The sequence below is a fragment of the Limanda limanda genome, chromosome 1 (assembly GCF_963576545.1).
Source record: "Limanda limanda chromosome 1, fLimLim1.1, whole genome shotgun sequence".
Lineage (NCBI taxonomy): Eukaryota > Metazoa > Chordata > Actinopteri > Pleuronectiformes > Pleuronectidae > Limanda > Limanda limanda.
In genome coordinates, this window is record NC_083636.1 from 40,438,002 (window position 1) to 40,459,564 (window position 21,563).

General features: G+C 39.7%; 1 protein-coding gene across 3 annotated transcripts in view; it reads right to left on the bottom strand.

The window, feature by feature from the left end:
- ipo8 (importin 8) overlaps window positions 1-11,254 on the bottom strand; it is a 78,334-nt gene extending 67,080 nt beyond the window's left edge. For all 3 annotated transcript variants that reach the window (XM_061078273.1, XM_061078264.1, XM_061078256.1), the window contains exons 1-2: window positions 11,071-11,254; window positions 2,778-2,859 (exon numbers count right to left, since the gene is read on the bottom strand). In XM_061078273.1, the coding sequence (XP_060934256.1) occupies window positions 2,778-2,859; window positions 11,071-11,154 (166 nt within the window). In that variant the 5' untranslated portion in view covers window positions 11,155-11,254. The remainder of the gene's footprint in view (window positions 1-2,777; window positions 2,860-11,070) is intronic.
- Between the last annotated feature and the right edge of the window lie 10,309 nt (window positions 11,255-21,563).

The window sequence follows — 21,563 nt, forward strand, 5'->3', positions numbered from 1 at the left end:
ACCGCTCTGGAGGAATTTATGTGTCCATAAGCTGATTGGACAAATTACATCATAATTGCGCTGACTAGGTCATGGTCTGGTCACCTAGTTCTTAGGCTTTATTTGGGCCCGAGCACTGACAGTGTGAAGGCACTATCGACTTGGAAATTATCATATTATTATGATCTTCAAGAAAATCGGTACACATGTGTTCACCTTTTGTGGCTTAACCTCCACAAGAAGGGTAAGCCAAAAAAGGTCATTGCTAAAGACGCTGGCTGTTCACAGAGTGCTGAATCCAAGCATATTCATAGAAAGTTGAGTGGAAGGAAAAATTGTGGTAGAAAAAGGTGCACAAGCACCAGGGATAACCGCAGCCTTGAGAGGATTGTGAAGCAACGGCCATTCAAGAGTTTGGGGTAGATTCACAAGGAGTGGACTGAGGCTGAAATCAGTCCATCAAGAGCCACCACGCACAGACGTGTCCAGGACATGGGCTACAACTGTTGCATTCCTCCTGTCCAGCCACTCCTGAACCAGAGACAACGTCAGAAGCATCTTTATTTTAGAGCACTTCATGCTTCCTTCCGCTAACAGGGTTTATGGAGATGCTGATTTCATTTTCGAGCAGGACTTGGCACCTGCCCACACTGCCAAAAGAACCAATACCTGGTTTAATGACGATGGTATCACTGTGCTTTATTGGCCAGCAAACTCGCCTGACCTGAACTTCATAGAGAATCTATGGGGTATTGTCAGGAGGAAGATGAGAGACACCAGACTAGGGCTGCAACTAACGACTATTCTGATAGTCGATTAGTCACCGATTATTGAAACGATTAATCGACTAATCGGATTATGAATGACACAAATTCTCAATTGCTATTATTTAGCAAGCAGCTTTTAAATTTAGCTTGAGGTTGTTCAAGGCATGTGATGACTGAAAATAAAGGCAATAAAGATTGATACTTCATTAACAAAAATGTCTTTTAATAAACTTTGCTGCATATAAGGGTACTGTTGACACAAAAGCAAAGAAAAATCAAGTTTTTGTCCATTTAAAACCAAGGACAAAAATATTAATTTAAATTTAAGTTAACAGGCCAAGTGCTGGTACTAAAAATGAATTAAAATTCAAGTATCCATTTTTCATGTTAACAAAAAAGGACAGGGAAAATAACATTAATAAAAACATCAACAAACGAAACTACAGTCTTCTTCAGACTAAATCATTTTGATTAAAACAAGACGTTTGTCAGGCAATAGGATAACATTTCGCTTTTAAACTCGTTAATAAAAAGTTTAAACCATATTTTTGTAATGGATGCTAGAATCCTGCGCGCAGGTATATACGTGTTTATATAACATCTGACAGAGGCGAGTCCGCATCGTCTCCGTTACGATGTCACACGTGAATCCTCAAATGTGTGTGTCCTGCCGCCCTGGAGAGCAGGTCCGCTGTACAGATACTGCAGGTAGTTTTTCTCGGGCTGTTACGGGTGAAGTTCTCCCGAACTTTTTACTTCCTGGTGCGCGACTGCGCCGACATTGGTCCATGTTTTGTCGCTATTGCACATGCGCGACTTTCAGAGATAGGAAGGAAGCGAGATGGCTCACTCCTCAGCTGCTTTCATCAGAACCTCCGGTAAAACGACGTTAAGTTCCGCTGCGCGGCACGAGAAACACGCGCTATGACGTCACCAACGATTCATCGACTAGTAAATTCGTCGGCGACTATTTTGGTCATCGATTTTTGTCGACGACGTCGACTAATCGTTGCACCCCTACACCAGACCCAACCATGCAGACTAGCTGAAGGCCGCTATCAAAGCAAACTGGGCTTCCGTAACACCTCAGCAGTGCCACAGGCTGATCGCCTCCATGCAACACTGCATTGATGCAGTAATTCATGCAAAAGGAGCCCCGACCAAGTATTGAGTGCATATATATATTAACATACTTTTCAGTAGGCTGACATTTCTGTATTACAAATCCTTTGTTTTATTGGTCTTATGTAATATTCTACTTCTCTGAGATACAGAATTTGGGGTTTTCATTAGCTGTTAGCCATATTCCTCAAAATTAAAATAAATAAACACTTGAAATACTTCACTCTGTGTGTAATGAATCTTTATATGAACTTTTCCATGATATTCTAATTTATTGAGATGCACCTGTAGTTCTATTTTTATGTTTACATATATATGTAATACTTTTCATATTAATTTCAAAACATTCTGTGCTGCCTTCCCAGCAACTGGAGTAATATTATTTGTATTTTTTAATTTTTGTATGTAGTTCCATTTTTATTATTTTGTATATAGTTCTGTTGTTATTTGAATATTTCCTATTTTTAACGTGTGCTCTGTGTATGTGTGCGTGCGAGTCATACCTGTCAATACATGTCATACAAGTCCTAAAGATTTCACATTAGCCTTATTAATAAATGACTGGATACTACCTGAGCCTTTTTTTAAATCACACTTCACTGTGTGCTATGAATAAAAGGAGACTGTTAACTGAAAAAAACACATCTTTACTGGAATAAACACACCAATTATATAAACATGTATGATTTTTTGTGAAAAATAATAATAGTTTCAAAGCAGAAGGCGGGCTAGATCCCTTTATTCCTTGAGTCCTTATGAACAGGAACAATGAGATTTCTCAAAATGAAAAATACATGGAGATGTCAATTATTTAAATTATAGTCAATATTAAAACTTAACAACCAAAAGGCCTAGAGCAGTGAATTGCAGCAGCAGCAGTGCTATTATCTGGATTTTTTGGTGTCTTACCTGCATGGCGAACAGGAAACTCTACCTGCTCTGATACAATGATCTGAAGCAGGGTTGGTGCAAAGTTGATGATCTTGTAAGACTGAAACAATAAGAAAAAGACAGTTTTTACAATCTATTCACATTCAAATTTGAACAAATTACAATACAGGATTTTAGCACGTTTACAAAGTTAAATTTAAAAGTTTTTCCAGAAAATCATTTAATGAACAGGATGTAACAAAATACCGGTTTGATTGAAATATGGGTCAGAGTGTAAATCTGGGATGAAAAATATGGGACAACATATAACCGATATATTCTAATTTTGACTTTTTATTACATTATATAAATTTAATTCAATCAATTAATTAACTAATTAAATTATACACCCTGCAATGAGTTGTAATTCCATTTGTGTGTGCACGACATATGACAAAATGAATTGTGTTGTGAAAATGAATGATAATCTTTTACAAAGGTGCCCCTGTCCTACATTTAGAAAAATATACATAAGATAAGATGAGATGAGATAAGATATTTATCCACACACCGGTTAAATTCAATTGTTAGTGCTGCAGGCAAATCAGACTGAGGTAGACAAGAGAATAAAATACAAAAAGGCCATAGAATAAAAGCGTTAAAATGAAATAAAAAATGCTGAGTTTGTACATAATGTACACATTTCACTGTAGAAGTGGTTTTTATAGAAATGTTATTGAGTAAGAGCAGACAATGGCGTAGAACACTGCAGAAGACCACCCGACTGTGTCGATGGTGTAAAGTAACGAATTACATTTACTCACGTTACTGTAGTTTTTTAGTTGTTTTTGTGTACTTTGTAATTTTTTGAGTAGTTTTGGAAATGGGTTATTTTACTTTTACTTAAGTAGATTTTGACTGAAGTATTGTACTTCGCTACATTGGAAAATACATCTGTTACTGAGTAAAAAAAACATAGTTCAAGGCGCAAAGCAATTGTCACTGCAGTGGTAGGCAGTGTTTTAGCATGAACGAGTTCAAAAGAACGTGTTCATTCCAACAGCGAGGCATACCTGCCAGTAGCGATCTTTTCCGTATTAATCAGGAAGTGCCTTTTCAAAATAAAATAAACCATTTCAAAATAAATATATCAAAACTTTGATTTGTTGTGCCTTTTGTTTGCAGGGTATGAATAAATAAACACGCAAAATTAGCAATAATAAAACAATATAAAAAAAACATTTATTTTAGTAATTGAAACATATGAAGAACAGTTTAAGGCAAGGGGTAGTGATGGATAAAGTTTTCTTTAAAAAACAAGTTAAGTCTTTCATTCTCACTTTCCACCTTACAAGTATGAAATGAACTGAACTGAACTATGAACTAGTTCAGAATTTAAATGGTGAACTATGAACGTGAACTATTCATGTTTATTTGTATGAACTGAACTTTGAACTAGTTCATGAGAGGTGTGAACTTGCACAACACTGGTGGAAAATGCTGCATTGAGTGGATGATGGAGTCGATGCAAGCCGCCGGTGCCGAGTCACAAGAGCTAGAGAAGGATGATATAGCGGACTACCAACAAGCTGCCGACGACCAACAAGCGGAAGCATCGAACTTTCCGCCAGTTGAGATTAAGCAGATGAAGAAAACCTGTGGCCACATCTCAGAAAGCAGTTTGCCTTCAACCGCAAAAGAGGCAACAGCTATATAATTCTCAAACTCAACAAGAAGTTGTAGACTAATGCTCTAAAGGTGGACCAAAGTTTAACCAAAAGTTTAAATATACAGTGGGACAGCGGCATTTTAACTTTTTATTTTAGCTGTCATGTGGTTCATGTCTTGACATGTTCTCCCAAAAGTTCTTAAATGTTGTGTTGACATGTTAAATGTGCTACTGGTGTTCTCCAGGTGGTCAAGGGATCTGTCCATAATATAGATGACTGCCTCTTCCACACCAATGCCTGGTCAATATGCGAACTGTAGGGGGTCCAGCTCTGTGCTCACCAGAGGGCGGAAGTGATGAGTACAATCCTTTCCATGGTCTTTGTCAGGCAAGAGGTCAAGGCCTGAAGTGGTGTGCCTCCCTGGGGTGCACAGTCTTTGGTACCGGGAAAACACAAGAGGTTTTCCATAGGGTTGGGAATCTCTCCAGACGGAGACTCAGGTTGAAGATGTGCAGTAACATCTCACAGAGCTGCTCGGCACAATCCCTGAGTAGTCTGGAGCGGATGCCATCAGGGCCTGTAGCCTTCTGCTGTTATGGGGACGGAGCTGATGAAATCCCTGCTGTCCTGGAAAAGGAGGAGGGAGGGCATGGTGTCTGCAGCGACAGGTCTAGGTCTAGCTCTGGTGAGCTAGACCTAGGATGTGGTCTTCTTACATGGTCACGTAAGAACCAAGAATCCATTTAAATTGTTTTACAAGGAGCTTAAAGAAACAACTACAATTTCATTATACAATCCTGGGTTGCAAAATGATACATATGAACCTTGTTGCTTGTATTAATATAAGGTTAAAATTAACAGCCTTAAACCATAGACTGTATGCCTTAAACATCTATTTTTCTTTCTTTATTTCTACCCTACCAACTCTAATAGCTAACTATTATCTGTGCAGGACCTCAGCTTTGAAATTGAGGGTTCAGTTTCAGTTCCTCTGGAGTGGGCAGAGAACATGGAAGAGGGGGAGCTGGCAGAGGTTGAGGTCAGATGATGCTTGTAAGAACCATGTAAGAAGATGTGGTCTTCTGACATGGTCAGGAGTGGAGAATATGGGACTATTGGAATGCCACTATTCTTGTGATCCAAGTGAAAAGAGATAAATGCAGAGGATGATGGATCAATGAATACTTTGATACCCACATCTAAGCTAAAAAAGAAACCCCCTGTGGACGATTACCAAGGCAAGGTAAGAAAATACCATCAGAAAGTCTGCTAGAGCACTACACTACTGCAGTAGTAAACCTAGAGATGCTTGAATACAAGACGAATGCCATAAACCACAAGGAGCAATGGAGAAGACAGCTGGGGGCCAAGATCAAGGTAACAGGGAGATAAGCTAGGTAAATATCAGGGGTCTCATTTATAAAAGAGTGCGTAGGTTTCATACTAAAAGTGTACGTACGTACAAAATCCGGAAATGGCGTACGCAAAAGATAATTCCGATTTATAAAGCCGTGCGCACGCTCACCTGAACGCAATGTTTGCTTTAAAAATCACAGTCCACCTGGAAACGTTCGTACGTGGATCTGCCTCCAAATCCGCCCTCCACACGCCCACTTTCAACCATAAATGGTCAATACAAAGCACGGCGTGAATATTAAATGATGCTGCTGACCAATGGGTTTCCACCGTGAGTCCTGACGGAGTCACCGCATCAAGCGATGTGAAGAGGAAGTGAAACTTTCTGACACTGACATGTTGTGGAGGAGTCTGTTAGTGAGGTGGAGGTAGAGAGCGACTTTATGGGACAGCAGTGATGTCACTAATAAAGAAAATACACTGAAACTCTGCCACTGCTGCTGTGGATAACACAATATGTGAGATCAGAGATCGCTGAACCCTCGCTTCCTCCTCGTCCTTCCATTCACATGCACACATCGAGCAGATCCCCGCTCCGGTGTCACGGCAGTATTTATTTATTTAGAGCATCGGACCGATTCCCTCACATCAGTGGATCCTCAGCTCCTCTGGGATATTATTTGGAAAGTTTCTTTATTTCTTATAAGTAATCTCCAATGCACTCTGTGCGCTCTGTGCTCTGTGCGCTCTCTGGCTCAGTCCCGTTCACTGCAGCGATCTGATGATACACGCACAGTGTTAGAAGATATTATTAAAACCTATTAATGACTCGGCTCCATAACTCGGCCGTTAAATCGAATCTGAACCTTATTTGCTTAAAGTTGTTTTATATTTTTTAATTAAAAGGCTCGTGTGGAGCAGATACGTCGCGCGAGAAAAACTGTTGGTTTTAATGTAAATTATGAATTGGATCAATAATCTGCTGCAGTTCACCACCTCACGTCTGTGTCGCCGTTTTCCCGTCTCCCCAAAACGCTCGTAAGGGTGGGTCTAAGTTTGCGTAGAAATACGCACATTTTCCCGTCAAGTTTGTTTTTATAAATCCCAACGTTGGCGTGAGAAGTGGCGTACGCACGTTTCAGGCCCGTTTTGTGCGTACACAACGGTTATAAATGAGGCCCCAGAACTGCAGAAATGCATTAATTAAGAACTACAACACACTTTCAGGCCACCCGCCTAAAGAGCTACACAGTGGAGGAAGAAGGAGAATAAATAGGATGTTCTCCAACAAAGCATCCGAGCTCTACTCTCAGTGGCAGGGTAATAACACCAGATTAGATCCACCAAGAGCGGAGACTGAAAAGTACTGTAAAAACATATGGGGAGGAGGCATCACATAACACCAGCGCTCAGTGGCTAGTGGATGTGAGAACAGAGAACCGCAATCTCCAAGAACAAGAAAGACACCCAATTCCAAACTTAATCCAGTTATCCAGGAAAATACTCTTTACTCAATTTCAATACCACCGGGGTTTAATTATGAAAGATTAAGAGGCATACATTTTAATTAAATAAAGATTATAAGAATACAGGCAATAATCTCAACATCACTGTTTATGTCCAGTTGAGGCTCGACTTCTCATCTTTAATCTGGGTCTTTAAGAGAAACATAACACTTTTCAGACGCAAACAATTGTGTTATCCAGTTAAAGTTACATTGTCTATTAACGTTACAGACGGCAGGACTAATAATGTGGGAGCTAAGCAGCAAACGTTAACATGAGTATTTCATAGTACTGCCATAAAAGCTTGTCCCGGGAACAAGCATCATCTGACCTCAACCTCTGCCAGCTCCCCCTCTACCATGTTCTCTGCCCACTCCAGAGGAACTGAAACTGAGCCCTCAATTTCAAAGCTGAGGTCCTGAACAGATAATAGTTAGCTATTAGAGTTGGTAGGGTAGAAATAAAGAGGATATATGTATCATTTTGCAACCCAGGATTGTATAATGAAATTGTAGTTGTTTCTTTAAGCTCCTTGTAAAACAATTTCAATGGATAACCGTAAATAAAATCATTAAAAAATAGATGTTTTGCTTCTGGTCCTCAGTCTTCCCATCACTCTCAGCAATACCTGGCAAAACACTGCAGCCTGACCCTTTGATAGCTATCTTCGGTGTAGTAAGGGATGAGCTAAAGCTGTCCCGTCTCCACAAAAATGCAATTGCCTTTGCATCATTGCATGCCCGACGTCTGATTCTGCTGAATTGGAAGGGGAAGAATCCTCCTGCCTATGTACATTGGATTAGAGAGGTGATGTTGGGATTGGCTCTGGAGAAAATTAGATATACAGTACATGGGGTGGAGGTTAAATACGACAGAACCTGGTCACAGTTCATGTCACATATCAAGAGCTTGCCTTTTGCCTGAATCCTTGTTCTTACTTAGTATGTATTTATTTTTTCTTCTTTCCTTCTCTGACTGCCGTCTTAGTCTTCTCAATGCTTGTATTCTGACTATTGGGACTTTTTTTTCTTATGTTAACGGTCCAGAATGTTGGTGTTATGACCATAATGATCAACACAGATTGGTTTGAGTCTTTTTTTGTTTTTGTTTTTTTTCCTTTGAGCTGTCTCTTTTTTGTATTTGTCTATATTTGCTTTCTTCTTTTGGTGTTCTGTCTGTCAATGTGATTCGTGAGTGTTTTTGTGGATATGTCTGTGGGATGCCACCTGGCTGGGGTGGGGGGTGGGGGGCGGGTGCACAACTTTTGTAAGAAATGCTTAACTAATGATGTCACTGTTTTCAGTATGGAAAATGATAAATAAAGTTGGAAAAATTTTTTTAAAAAAATAGATGTTTTGTTGTGGTATCATAGATAGGTTAAATTGAAAAGTTTCAAAGCCTGAGGTGATAAGCTTTTCGCTAGTCTGCTGTATTGCCTGCTAGAAAGCGGCAGTTGGCTTACAACAGAGTACTTTATGTTGGCCTTGCAACCGATCTGTAGCCGCTGTTTGCTTTGTGAATAGATAACATTATGATGGAACGTTGCTAACTTTAGCTTTTACAATGAAATTGCTGATCCATAGTGTCTACATAATGAAGATTAACATGAATCCAAAGTGAACGTTACTAAAACAAAATAATCATGTTTTCATATCATACATAAACAAAAATATATATTGTGGAGGTGCATGTGTGAGTATAAATTGTCCGAGTGAGACGCTTCCGAGTTTTTGCTGACTTTATCATCCTAATCTCCTAGTATGATGTCCGTAGAAATCCAGGAGAAGTTGATGTGTGAACACAGTGGGTATTCACCGCCTGCAAGTGGGGAGAACAAATACCTCCCAGTGAAAAGTGGTGTCACACACGTAGAAAACAAGATAGTTTGTGGTGATAAGAGCTGACGACGGTGTTGGGGTGTGGTAAACATCAGCAGCAACGTTAATACGTCACTAAACTGCGTAGCCAATTGTCTAGGTTTATCTATACACTTACATACAGTTGCACAGACCAACACATACTCCGCTAATGTCGATTTGTTAGACATTACAGCCACAATATCAACACTGTTTACCACATAATGATCAATCCTTTTGTTAAACGAGTAAAATATTTCTTCATAGCTGCGCGCATTCATTTATTAACTCAGCTCATTCTGACCACTTGCTCTGCTTCTCTCCCTCTCTTGCACTGACACGCAATCACGCACGCACGCATAATATTTTATATGTTATCCAACTCTAGTCTCCCTTTATGCTTTTACCGAATGTGTTTTGAAGGACCCATCGTATGCCCATTTTACCACAAGTTGATATGGTTCCTTGGGGTTTTAATGAAATGTCTGTAACATTTTTTGGTCAAAATACCACAAGGATCATTTAAAACAGCACCCTTTTTACCCTAGTTTTATCATGTTATTAGGACCTGAGCAGTACTGAAGTTTACTTTGTGTTTGTTTGATATGCTCCAGACTTCATGAGACACGTAAACACATACGCAAGCGTGCAAGCACATACGCACTTTTGATAACAGAGCCAGAGAGTAAATTTTAGTTATTATTTTGGTTGTTTGTGGTTTACTTTATTAATGTTTTATGTAAATTTGACATTTTAATATTTTTGATTCTAATTGAAGCTCAGAATGAATATTCTTAAGAATTATGTAAATTTATCTTTGAAAAGGTTGTAGACTGCTTGCATGATCATTCTATTTCATTATCAGTGGTATAAAATGGTTAAAAAATTATGACAATAATATAATTCATTCTTATATTTTCTGGGACATTATAATGTCCAAGAAAATTTGTTATCATTACAGAAATAATGCACCAATTGACCACCAACTTTGTGAATTACAAATTTGTCGATGTGGGTAATCAGTGATAATACCCAGCCCAAATTAAGAAATTACCAATGTATATGGGAACAGTCGAGAAAATGTTTAATAGCTGTATTATTGCATTCCAAAATTGCACAGTGACGACTTTTGGGTGCACCTAAATTATGTGCTGGTTCGTTAGTCTGGAGGCCTGGTGAGATATGTGTTAATGATAAACAGTAGTATGGACCTTGAAGTAGGGTATGACAATTCTAATGCCTCAAGAGGAGATGCCAATTTATGTAGTGAACTTTGTGCTATTCAACATTCAATCTGATTTAAAGGGGAAAAGGTTGAACATAAAACTGGGGTACTGAGCAATAGGATGAAGAAAAAAGGGGTAAAATTATCCAAACTAATGTAAACAAAACCTGATTAGCTTTCCGATGGAATGAAAAGATGAACACATTTTCAGCAGAGACCTCGGGATTTGGGAATTATGCCCGAGTTGAAATATGGAATACTATTTTACTCACCCTTTACTGATCAATTATTCAGGGGTCATTGTTATTATTTAGGCTATCTAGGGTTTTCTTTTTAGGCTATATTTCTTACTTGTTATACTGTTATATTAAGTTATATCAGTTATCACTGCGACATTAGTACCGTGTGAAACTCCAGCAGAAGCGTGTGTGCGTGTGTGTTGACAGGATCAAGACTAGATGTCACTGATGGATCACGATTGCTGTCAGAACTGACTCGTATTAGATTGCAAGGCAGATGAGTCAGAGTGTGGAACTGGTGATCCCAGGCCTAGCGAAAACTGCTGAGAAGTCATGCAGATTCACCAGGCCGTAATATAGCTGGATTCACCAAAACACGGCCTAAGCTCCTCCGATAACACCGACATCATTTCTGAGCACAACTGGTCCGCGGTGCACCCTCTGAAAACAACAAACAAAAAAACTATTTCAGCTAACCCACCTGATTGAGTTCATTTTCCGCTGCTATTCTCAGATTAGGGTCGATAGTCCCTTTGAGAGCCTGCATTATCCGGTTAGGATCCATCCTACGTTGTCCTTAGTGTTTTGCTATCTCATTTATGTCCCGTGAGCTCGCGTTTGCGTCCTCAATTTAGCCAAGCGTGAGAGTCTGCACCTAATGTGGCTCGAACGATAAAACTGCCACAATTGCAAATACGATTTCCGGCTACTGCATTCAAAATAAAATCCTTTCCTCTTCTTCTTTCATGTTTTATGGCGGTTGGCAAACAAAGCTATGCTGCATTACCGCCATCAACTGGTATGGAGTGTGGATAGGGACCCTAAATAAATAAACTTGTTCTAAAAAACTTAAATATATTTATATGGCAGTATTTTTGTTTCAGTATCTCAGCTGAACAAACTTGATAGAGATTGAAACTTTTAATTTCTATTCCCATTTATTTTCCATAATGGATAAATAAATCAAATAAAGTTCAACTTTATTTTCATTTTTTATTTAATCTCTATGGGTTCTACTCGTGTTTCTTATCATACCTACTTTTCTTTGAATTCTGTAAAACCACCTTTCTTTTTTCTCTCCCATTGCTATTGCCACCTTTCCTCTCTGCCCATGACAATATTCCCCATGGGATAATAAAGTATATTTGACTTGATTTGAACCTATGCATAATTGTGGTCTTCATTTCAATTTTACTAAAGGATAGTGTGACGTCAACATGATTATTTTTGTGGCTTCCTTTGCACATTTTTCAGCTATTTAGTTTTCTTTTGATTTCTATTTGTGCTGGTATCCATCCAAGTGTTGTACTGTTGTCCCCTCATTTAAATTAAATCACCTCATTTATAACCGTTGCGTACGCACAAAATGGGGCCTGAAACGTGCGTACACCACCTCTCACGCCAACGTTGGGATTTATAAAAACAAACTTGACGGGAGAATTTGCGAGCACAGAGCGCACATAGCGCACTGGAGATTACTTATAAGAAATTAAGAAACTTTCCAAATAATATCCCAGAGGAGGGAAGGATGCACTGATGTGAGGGAATCGGTCCGATGCTCTAAATAAATAAATACTGCCGTGACACCGGTGCGGGGTTCTGCTCGATGTGTGCATGCGAATAGAAGGATGAGGAGGAAGCGAGGGATCAGCGATTTCTGATCTCACATAGTGTGTTATCCAAAGCAGTGGAGTTTCAGTGTATTTTCTTTATTAGTGACATCACTGCTGTCCCATAAAGTCGCTCTTCACCTCCACCTCACTAACAAACACCTCAATGTCAGTGTCAGAAAGTTTCACTTCCTCTTCACATCGCTTCAGGACTCACGGTGGAAACCCATTGGTCAAAAGCATCATTTAATATTCACGCCGTGCTTTGCATTGACCATTTGTGGTGGAAAGTGGGCGTGTGGAGGGCGGATTTGGAGGCAGATCCAGGAACGAACTTTTCTAGGTGGACTTTGATTTATAAAGCGAACATTGCGTTCAGGTGTACGTGCACACGGTTTTATTAATCGGAATTATCTTTTGCGTACGCCATTACCGTCTTTTGTACGTACGTACACTTTTAGTGTGAATCCTACGCACTCTTTTATAAATGAGACCCCTGGTGTGCTGTCTGAATGGCTGTGCTTCAATCTGGTTAACGATGAACTGGAATGAGAACATATTACTGCCCTCATAGGTCTCACCCCTTCAACCCACTGCAATGCTCCAGCATCTCCCCAGTATACAGCCGTGGCCAAAGGTTTTGAGATCAAATATACATTTTCACAAAGTCTGCTGCCTCAGTTTTTATTATGGCAAATTGCATATACTCCAGAATGTTATGAAGAGTGATAAGATGAATTACAATTAATTGCAATGTCCCTCTTTGCCACGGAAATGAACTTAATACCCCAAAAAACATTTCCACTGCATTTCAGCCCTGCCACTAAATGACCAACTGACATCATGTCAGTGATTCTCTTGTTAACACAGGGGAGAGGGTCGACAAGGACAAGGCTGGAGATCACTCACTCACTTGAGACAGAATAGCAGACTGGACGCTTTAAAAGGAGGGTGGTGCTTGAAATCATGGTTCTTCCTCTGTTAACCATGGTTACCTGCAAGGAAACACGTGCAGTCACCGACCGACTAATTGTAAAATAACTTTTTTCAGCATAGATCATTTCTATGAGGTGTCCAGAACAACATACTTAAAGTCCTAAGAAATCCTAGTTGAGGAAATATTCTTAATTCTCATCAATGTGTGCCAATAAGGCTATAGGCAACAATACACCCCAATGGGGCTATTTTTTTTCCTTTACTCCTATCAAGATGAAACTTTACACAATGAAAGTACCCATGAAAAGTAAAAATGTTTGTGATACAAGTTTCTTTGAAAATGAATTTTAATATGCAAATGAGCTATACACTAATCGAATATGCCCAAAATACTATACTACTATAATAATTAATTATTTCCTTTACTCCTACCACAATAAAACTTTACATAGGAAAAGTATACATGAAAATTAACTTTTTTTGTATTACAAGTTTCTTTCGAAAAGAATTTGCTCCACACTTATCGAATATGTCCTAATTTTCTTAGGCAGAAACACCATTCATATGTATGATAAATACATCGGCCCAATCTTCATCCAATCATCCCACTGCCAATGGGTGATGGCAAAGCTGCTTTTAGACTGGCCTCTAACCTGAAAACTGCCTGGCTTGGTAGTACCTGCCAGGGGTATTACCCCCGCCGGTATAGTCGTCAGGGTCATTGGGTTAACTCAAAATACATATACAAAAAGTATACAACTCGAAACACACATTTACTTTTCCTTCCCCTCCTACAGAAACTCATAACACATACATATCAGCTAATGGTCATTCAACCTTTGCATGCCGAAGTGTCCTTAGGCAAGATGTTGAACCCCAAATTGTCGGCTTACAACAAGATGGCTCAGTTGGCGAGTGACCGGATATGTGAACTAGCTTGGATATACTAACTTTTCAGTCACAATTCAGTTGACACTCACATTTAGAAGACAGTTCCAAATGTTGTCGCTTGTCTCCCTGGTGGCTCCACGGAAGCACTAGAGTGACATCTACTGAGGTAGAACTGAATTACCTAAGTGTGAAGTATATTTAAAGAATACTAGATTAATTCAATTATTAACAAAAATAGGGGGGGGGGTGTCTGTTTAAATAAAAACGTATCATATAGCCTTTCAACCTATTACACTAAGAACTTCTTTGAAAAGTTTTGAAGTATTTATAATGTCAAGACAACTGAAATAATACGCTTTTTAACTGTCACTAGAGCAACAGAGTCAAGGTGGTGGCTAAAACTGTACTGTTAAATGAAGAAATGTTCTACTGTGTTTGCAGAAAAAGCTGCAGCCTCAATGCTGACAACAATGGGGAACTCACTATAGGCTTCTGGAAGCCTAAATGCACTGGAGGAATTCAACATGCTGAAATGCAGTAGAGCATTCAGATTGAGCTCAGCTTGAAAATGATTACTCAGTGATCAGACAGGTGAAAAACCTTTTCTACTGGGTTGGAGATTAAGAGACCTGAGGGTAGGGACTTTCACATATTGTTTGAGATCAAAGGTTTCAACTAATTAATTACAGTGCAACTAATTGTGTTGTGCATTTAAGCATGCCATAGTGTACTTAACCGGATGGTTTAGGGATGACATTTTGCTGTCTGCTTTGGGGCAAATAGGAATGTAATTTAGAGGTTGAGTAGTTGGGTTTGAATGCAGTCCCGTGTCAGAAGCCAGTTCCTATCTGTTAAAGCCAGTCTGCACAGGGGAGCCAGTGAGACAGGGAGTTTTTAGGATGTGGGTTGTGACATACAGGAGAAACTGTAATTTGTTACAGGTGTTGCAGTCCGGCATGTAGATGTAGTGTACAGTCACTTATTGTTGGTATTATGGACCACGTTAATATTTTATCTGTTAAAACTAAATAAATACATTCCACAAATTAAATACATGTACAGTATGTATACATGTATGTTTTTTTAATTTATTAATGCATTTACTTATGTATTTCAGCATATATGTATAGATTCAGATGGATAAAATGGTGATGGCTATCTCACTGGACAACATGGTGGTCAACAAACAGCATATGTAACAGATGTAGCGATCCCAAGCAACAGCAACATCAAGCAGAACGAACATGACTCTAAAAAAATAACAAGGATAAGAGAGAGGCTGGAGAAGATTTGGAATGTGAAAGCAACAGTGGTGCCAGTGGTAATTGCAAAACTGTAGCCTCCAAACGTGGTGAGTGGCTCGAGTGGATTCCAGGACATACATCCGAGGTCTCTGTCTACAAGAGAACAGTCCTAGGAACAGGTAAGATACTGCCGAGATCCTCCCAGGCCCATATGGCAGATGACCCAAACTTGGAGGTGAAAACTTATTTTTATTTTACTCAGTAATATATTTATTTTAGTTTTTATTATTTATTTTACCAGTTTTGGTCATTCTACTATGTGCCAGGGTGCATTAAATATCTGCTGCTGATGTTTTTGGTCCACATGAAGAGGCAGCGTCCTGCTGCGCATGCTCCGACTGCGAGTTCACTTTGCCGTATTCAGGTGCCTACATAAACTCGTAAATCCAAATCTCATAACTCAACAATTCTATTTGTCCAGCATTCATAATTGGAAATCCAAATTTTTAAGATCCTCTTCCATCCACCCTTCCCACCTAAAATACATGGGGATTTCTATGAAATGAAAATTGAATTAGATTTTTTCAATCCCAGTATTTTCCTCATTTTGGAGAACCTCTTGTGGCTGTTCTTTTAACTGAAAAGTAATTTTGATGCTATCGTGTAATAAAATATATTATTTTACGTCAGAATCTTTTTGCTATAATGAACAATAATAAACACTTAGTACAACTTCCTACGCAAATCTGTGCGAAGGAAGAACATTTGAAAGCTGACAACTAAGAACATTGATTTAAGATTTGTTTTGTGTAATGACATTTCAAGGCAATGAATTAACTTTCACGCACAATAGTTTTTTATTTTGAGACCAAGAAAATTGCTATGTTATAAGCAATTAAACCAATCGTCCATATATACCAAATTATATTTAAATTGAAGTAAATTCACATTATATAATTATAATATGAAATAAAATACAGAAATTATGATTTTGCATTGAAAGGAAAACATTACAAGTATAACGTTAGACTAGACATGAGATAGTCCGACGTTCCACCATATACATGAAGGCAGCACAATGCATCAACACAACAGTCGATGATCCACGCAGTCGCCTCGGTCCACACCACATACAGTTGCTACCTGCTTGGCGGAGTTGACGTAAACACTGGTGCTACATGCTTCACCCTCAGTCCAGCCCAGCTGCAGGAGAGGCCATGCACGACTTGACAGCACCGGAACCGCAGAAGAGAGGCCGCCGTCAACCGCGGGTGACCGTGCAGCCAGAGGCTATGAGTGCTGCAGTTCGCTATGTTGTGTTGACAGCCCTGTGTGTCCTGTGCTACTGCAACTCTCTCCGCGGGGAGTTAGTGCACGACGATGTTTGGGCTATCATCAACAACCCGGACGTCAGACCGGGCTCAAGCCTAATTAACATATTCAGCAACGACTTCTGGGGCAAAATGATGGCGGACAATACGAGCCACAAGTCCTACAGACCGCTCTGCATCCTCTCCTTCAAGTAAGTGGACGCTCTTTTCATCTTACCTTGAACCTCCAAAAATGGTAGTGTTACCGTACTGTTAATTATATTTAACTGAGGTGAGTAGAACCCTTACTAACCACGGTATGATTGCTATGTTAACATGCAGTTGACGCTGACGTCATACAGCTTTTGCAGCCCCACACCCAATTTAAAACTTATTCAAGCTAAACATTCCTTGACATCACACCTGCTTGGATTAATACAGTGCCACCACATTAGACATAAATGCCCAGTCTAATTTAAGGCCAAACAGCCGACGAAGCATTTCTTTACTCAAAACTAGCAATTTCACGTGTTAATGGGATAGTTCACCCAAAAATGAAAAGTCACTCATTTTCTACTAACCACTACGCTGATCGAGGGGTGGGTGAAGTGTTTGAGTCCACGACACACTTTCACAGTTTCATGGATAAACAGTGTTGCAAAACAATAGAAGTACATTTTGACCAATTATTCAAATGTAAAAAACAACAGAAAAAAAACAGAAAATGCCCCCATACTACTCCTGATGTGTCATCCAAGTGTCTGTAAACCAGGGTGCAACAACCTTTTCGAGACTGAGAGCTACTTCGAAGGTACTGAGTAGTACGAAGGGTTACTTGTTTGACACCTTTTAATATTAATAATAATATATGGGAAGAGACTGTCTGATCACGTCAATGTTAATTATTCCTCACAATAATAATTAACAATGATTTCCACAACAATGATGGTAGGAAACAGATATATTAAAACATGCAATATTCATTTCTGTTAATCTGTTTAAATTTTGCTTAAATTCAACTTAATTGAAGTACTTTTGGTGACATTTATCACTACATTCCTCCATCAGTCTGTATTTTTTCAAAAATAGAGAAGAAATTAATTAAATTATAATCACTTTGATACAACGATGATAAAGCTCAACCAAAAATAACACATGCATGCGACTGGGGTGTAATGTTTCTAAAGGCCGATATATGCTTCTCCGTTTTGACTGACATGGACTGAAACGGACAGAGAAACGCCCTCGGAGATCTTTTCTTGCACCTCTGATTTTTCTAACTACACGTCGGCATGATGGAGAGCCTAGGGACAGCCCTTGGCTGTGATTGGTCCGCTAACGACAGAATTTCGGAACTACATCATTTCCGGACCTCAAACTTCCTGTTTCATTACCTATATCTCAATTCCCAAACACAGCTACGATTAATGTGACAAGTGTGTTAAGCCAGCGGAGTTGTCCGGCTGACGGTGGCTGGTTAGAGCACTAACGGTATGTGTGTACGGTCACATATGGTTATAACGCCCTGTCATAACGGCGCTAGCGTGCTAGTCACCATGCTAACTGCGGTGGTAACAGCGCTAAAACCCGCTGTCACGACTTTAATTCCACGTCTATCATGACACTGTTTCTCAAATACCGTCAGGTAAGAAGCAAACACTGGGTAGTAGTTAGTATGGGGAGTCCCTGCTGACTGTGTGGAAGCTGGGGGGGAAGCTAGCTGCCTCTGTGTAGCTTCAAGCCGTGGAATTACCAACGCAGTTCGGAAACAAGACCGGGGAACCGCTGCGCTAAGAAATGATAACATAAGCAGGGTTTCCCCCAGAAAACTTGCTAAGCCTGGTGGTAGGGCTGCTAGAAGGCACCCGCGGGGGGGGGGTGGGGGGGTGGGGGTGGGGGGGGGGTGTTGAGTCGGATTTTGAGCTGGACACCATTGTTTCTTATACTCTATAAACATGTTGCACTTTGTTTAATATGCACACCTAACTTTTTTATTTTGATAAGGGGTTAAATAGATACTTTGATATCTTTTTGAGTTGCACTGCTGACTTAACTTATAAGCCCTCTTTTTTATTTATTTTTATCACGTTGGAGTTGCTAGTTTAAACCTACAGTTTTGCACTTTAATATTTGAGCCTTTGTTTACATTTTGTTTTGTGCTGCATTATATGGTGACATACAGTTTGTTGTTATCAAAATAAAATTAACTGAATTGAAATGGTCAATTTGATTTTTTGGGAGGAAAATTAATCGTTTAGATTAATCGACTAATCGATAAAATAGTCGTCAGATTAATCGATAGAAAAATAGTCGTTAGTGGCAGCCCTACTTAATATTAAAAAAAATTCAAGTTTGCTGTGAACATAGCAGTCAGGCCTCTTATTTCAAAAACAATGAACCGTAACAGTTTGGTTACCAATAAAAGATAAGCGTACTACTTCTTTGCTTTCAGCCAGCTACTCAAACAGACAAGCAACAAAATAACAAACAAACAAAATACACAGGCAAGTGTCGGCCTAATTTGAAATAAATTAAACACAGAACTTTGTAGGGCTATTTGAGTCCTCCTCATATTTGTGGAAAATGTATGAAATAAGAAGTACCCTATTTTTCCAAATAGCTGCAGCCTAATCGTGTAACGGACTAGGTTTATGTTTATGTTCGGTTTTGACTTATGTTCAGTAAAACACTGTGTTAAAGGAGCATTCTGTTGTCCGAGGGTCAGTGAAGGCGTCTGGGTGGGACATGTGACTGTTTGGACCAATAGGATGGTTGCTTGGGGATTGGGGCCATGTCTGTGATCGGGGCTCAATGAGGAAGTGAAGTGTTGTTGATGTGCGCGAGTGACGGATTTTTATTTTTTTTTTAAATAAAAAAAACATGCGACGCTTAGCCTAGGGGGAGTAAGGCCTGGCGGCCCGCCAGGCCTATACAGCACTGGGGGAAACCCTGATAAGCATTTTGAACCGCTGGGTGTCACTTTATTTAGTTCTGTTAGTTGTCATCGTTCACTGTATATGAGGAAAGCCGGGAGGAGGTAAACAAACAAACGCAGACTTCTTCTTTGCACTTAGAGGTAGGCTTCTCTAAGCTCGTCTTCCGTTGCGCTACCTACTGTTTGGCGGTGAATTGTTCTCAGGAGTAACAGTCGTCGGAGAAGCATAAATAAGTGTCCGTGGGATATCCGTCCGTCCCTCCGCGTGCCACAGGGTCGGAGTAGCATACTGGAGACTTAAGTGTCTTTTTAAATCGTTGGCTCTCATACTGTCAGCTGCCAGAGGTTTCAAGACCTAAAATCCACACTGGTCTCTCCTCATGTCCTCCTTCATTCACTGTGAACCCAAGAGCAAGACAGGCTTCATCGTACTTTCTTTTCAACTTGGTTTTTGAAAACTGTGTCTTGTTTGTCACTGACTGGCAACTTCACGGGAACAAGCTCTGATCTCACTGTGTCTCTTTGAGCGAATGAGTGGGGGCAGTGCCCCGGGGCCTGTGTGTGTGTGCTGTCTGGACGCACACACACACACACATTTCCCGCTCCTGGTATCATGCTGGCCTGATACTATGATGATTTAACAAATAAACTTGAACGTGAGGCACGCCACACAGTTTTAGAATCACTGGCATAGTGTGAGATGGTGGTTTGAACTTTTTTTTATTTATTTCAAATTTCTTTTTTTTTTAATTAAAAAAAAACGTTCTTTTTTTATTAAGAGCATGCCTTGCGGGCGAATCGCGGGGTCCCTGCGGGCGCCCAGGAACCCCGGCAGGGGTACAGCAGTTGGCTACCCCTGCTGTACCCCTGCTCTAAACCATTTAAATTTGACTCGAAACGGTGTGATTTACACTATGTTTTTAGTCGAGAGGTCCGCGACCGAAAGTAGTGATGCTGACGCGAAGCCCGCACGAGTTCAGTAAAGCTGGAAAGATATTCACAGATTCTGACTTACCGGATCAATAAGTCATAAGTGAAACGTTGTTAAAGCACAAAAGCTGCATAATTCCCACCGTAGTAATGTGGACAAAGGGCTACAGGCCAGTTATCGTCAATATGAGTCGTCCTCCGTGATGGACACAGAACATTGGTGTCTATGTACAGCCTGCTGTGAAACGAGTGCGCAGGGACCGTCTACAAAGTGCAACAATGAAAAAAGATATTACAAAAATATTCAATAACTTCACTCTGTTACTGTATATTCTCACCAAAATCATGACACAGGTCTAGGATCTCCTGCAAGCTATGCCTCAGTACTTTGCTTGGAAAAATATGGTTTTGTATAATTTTGGGAAATATTTTCTATTAAACATTTTCAATAACTTCAGGCTAATACTGTATATTCTCACCAAAATCATGATACAGGTCCAGGAAGTCCTGCTGGCTATGCTGCAGTACTTTATTTAGTTTTAATGGTCTTAAAGTTGTTTAAGAAAGTGTATTGGCCCCAACTACATGTCAAACAAGACCCTTGATGGTTATGTGAACCAACAGAAAATGTATTTCCCAATTTTGTTGAATTTTAATCAGAATCTCTTTAACATTGAAACCATGTAAGAAGGTGCCATATTTGCTTTCGACAAACCAGAACCTAATTTGATTTCTTATTTTCCATTTTATCCATCTAAATGACTTCTTCTGAGAATGCTGAACGTTTGGTGTAGGAGCCCTTGCCAGGGGTCAGTAGTTGAAAAGTGGGTTTCACGCTGAACAGTTTATTGTTTCGTTACTGTCCCACAATAAAAACATTTTATCGAAAAAATTATTTGGGAACCTCTGTTGGGATATTAAATTTTAGCTTGTCTGTAGCCTGAGTCTCAGAAGATGTTTATGATCTGCACTCTTAAACAATAAAAGAAAGGAGGGTGGGGGCAGGAGCAGTTTGGGCCAGATATAAGGCCTTCACACAATTTACTTTTAATATCCGTTGCTGCTTTGTGTTAATCATGAATCTTTTACTTGTTCTCATTTCCGAATTTTTATATTAA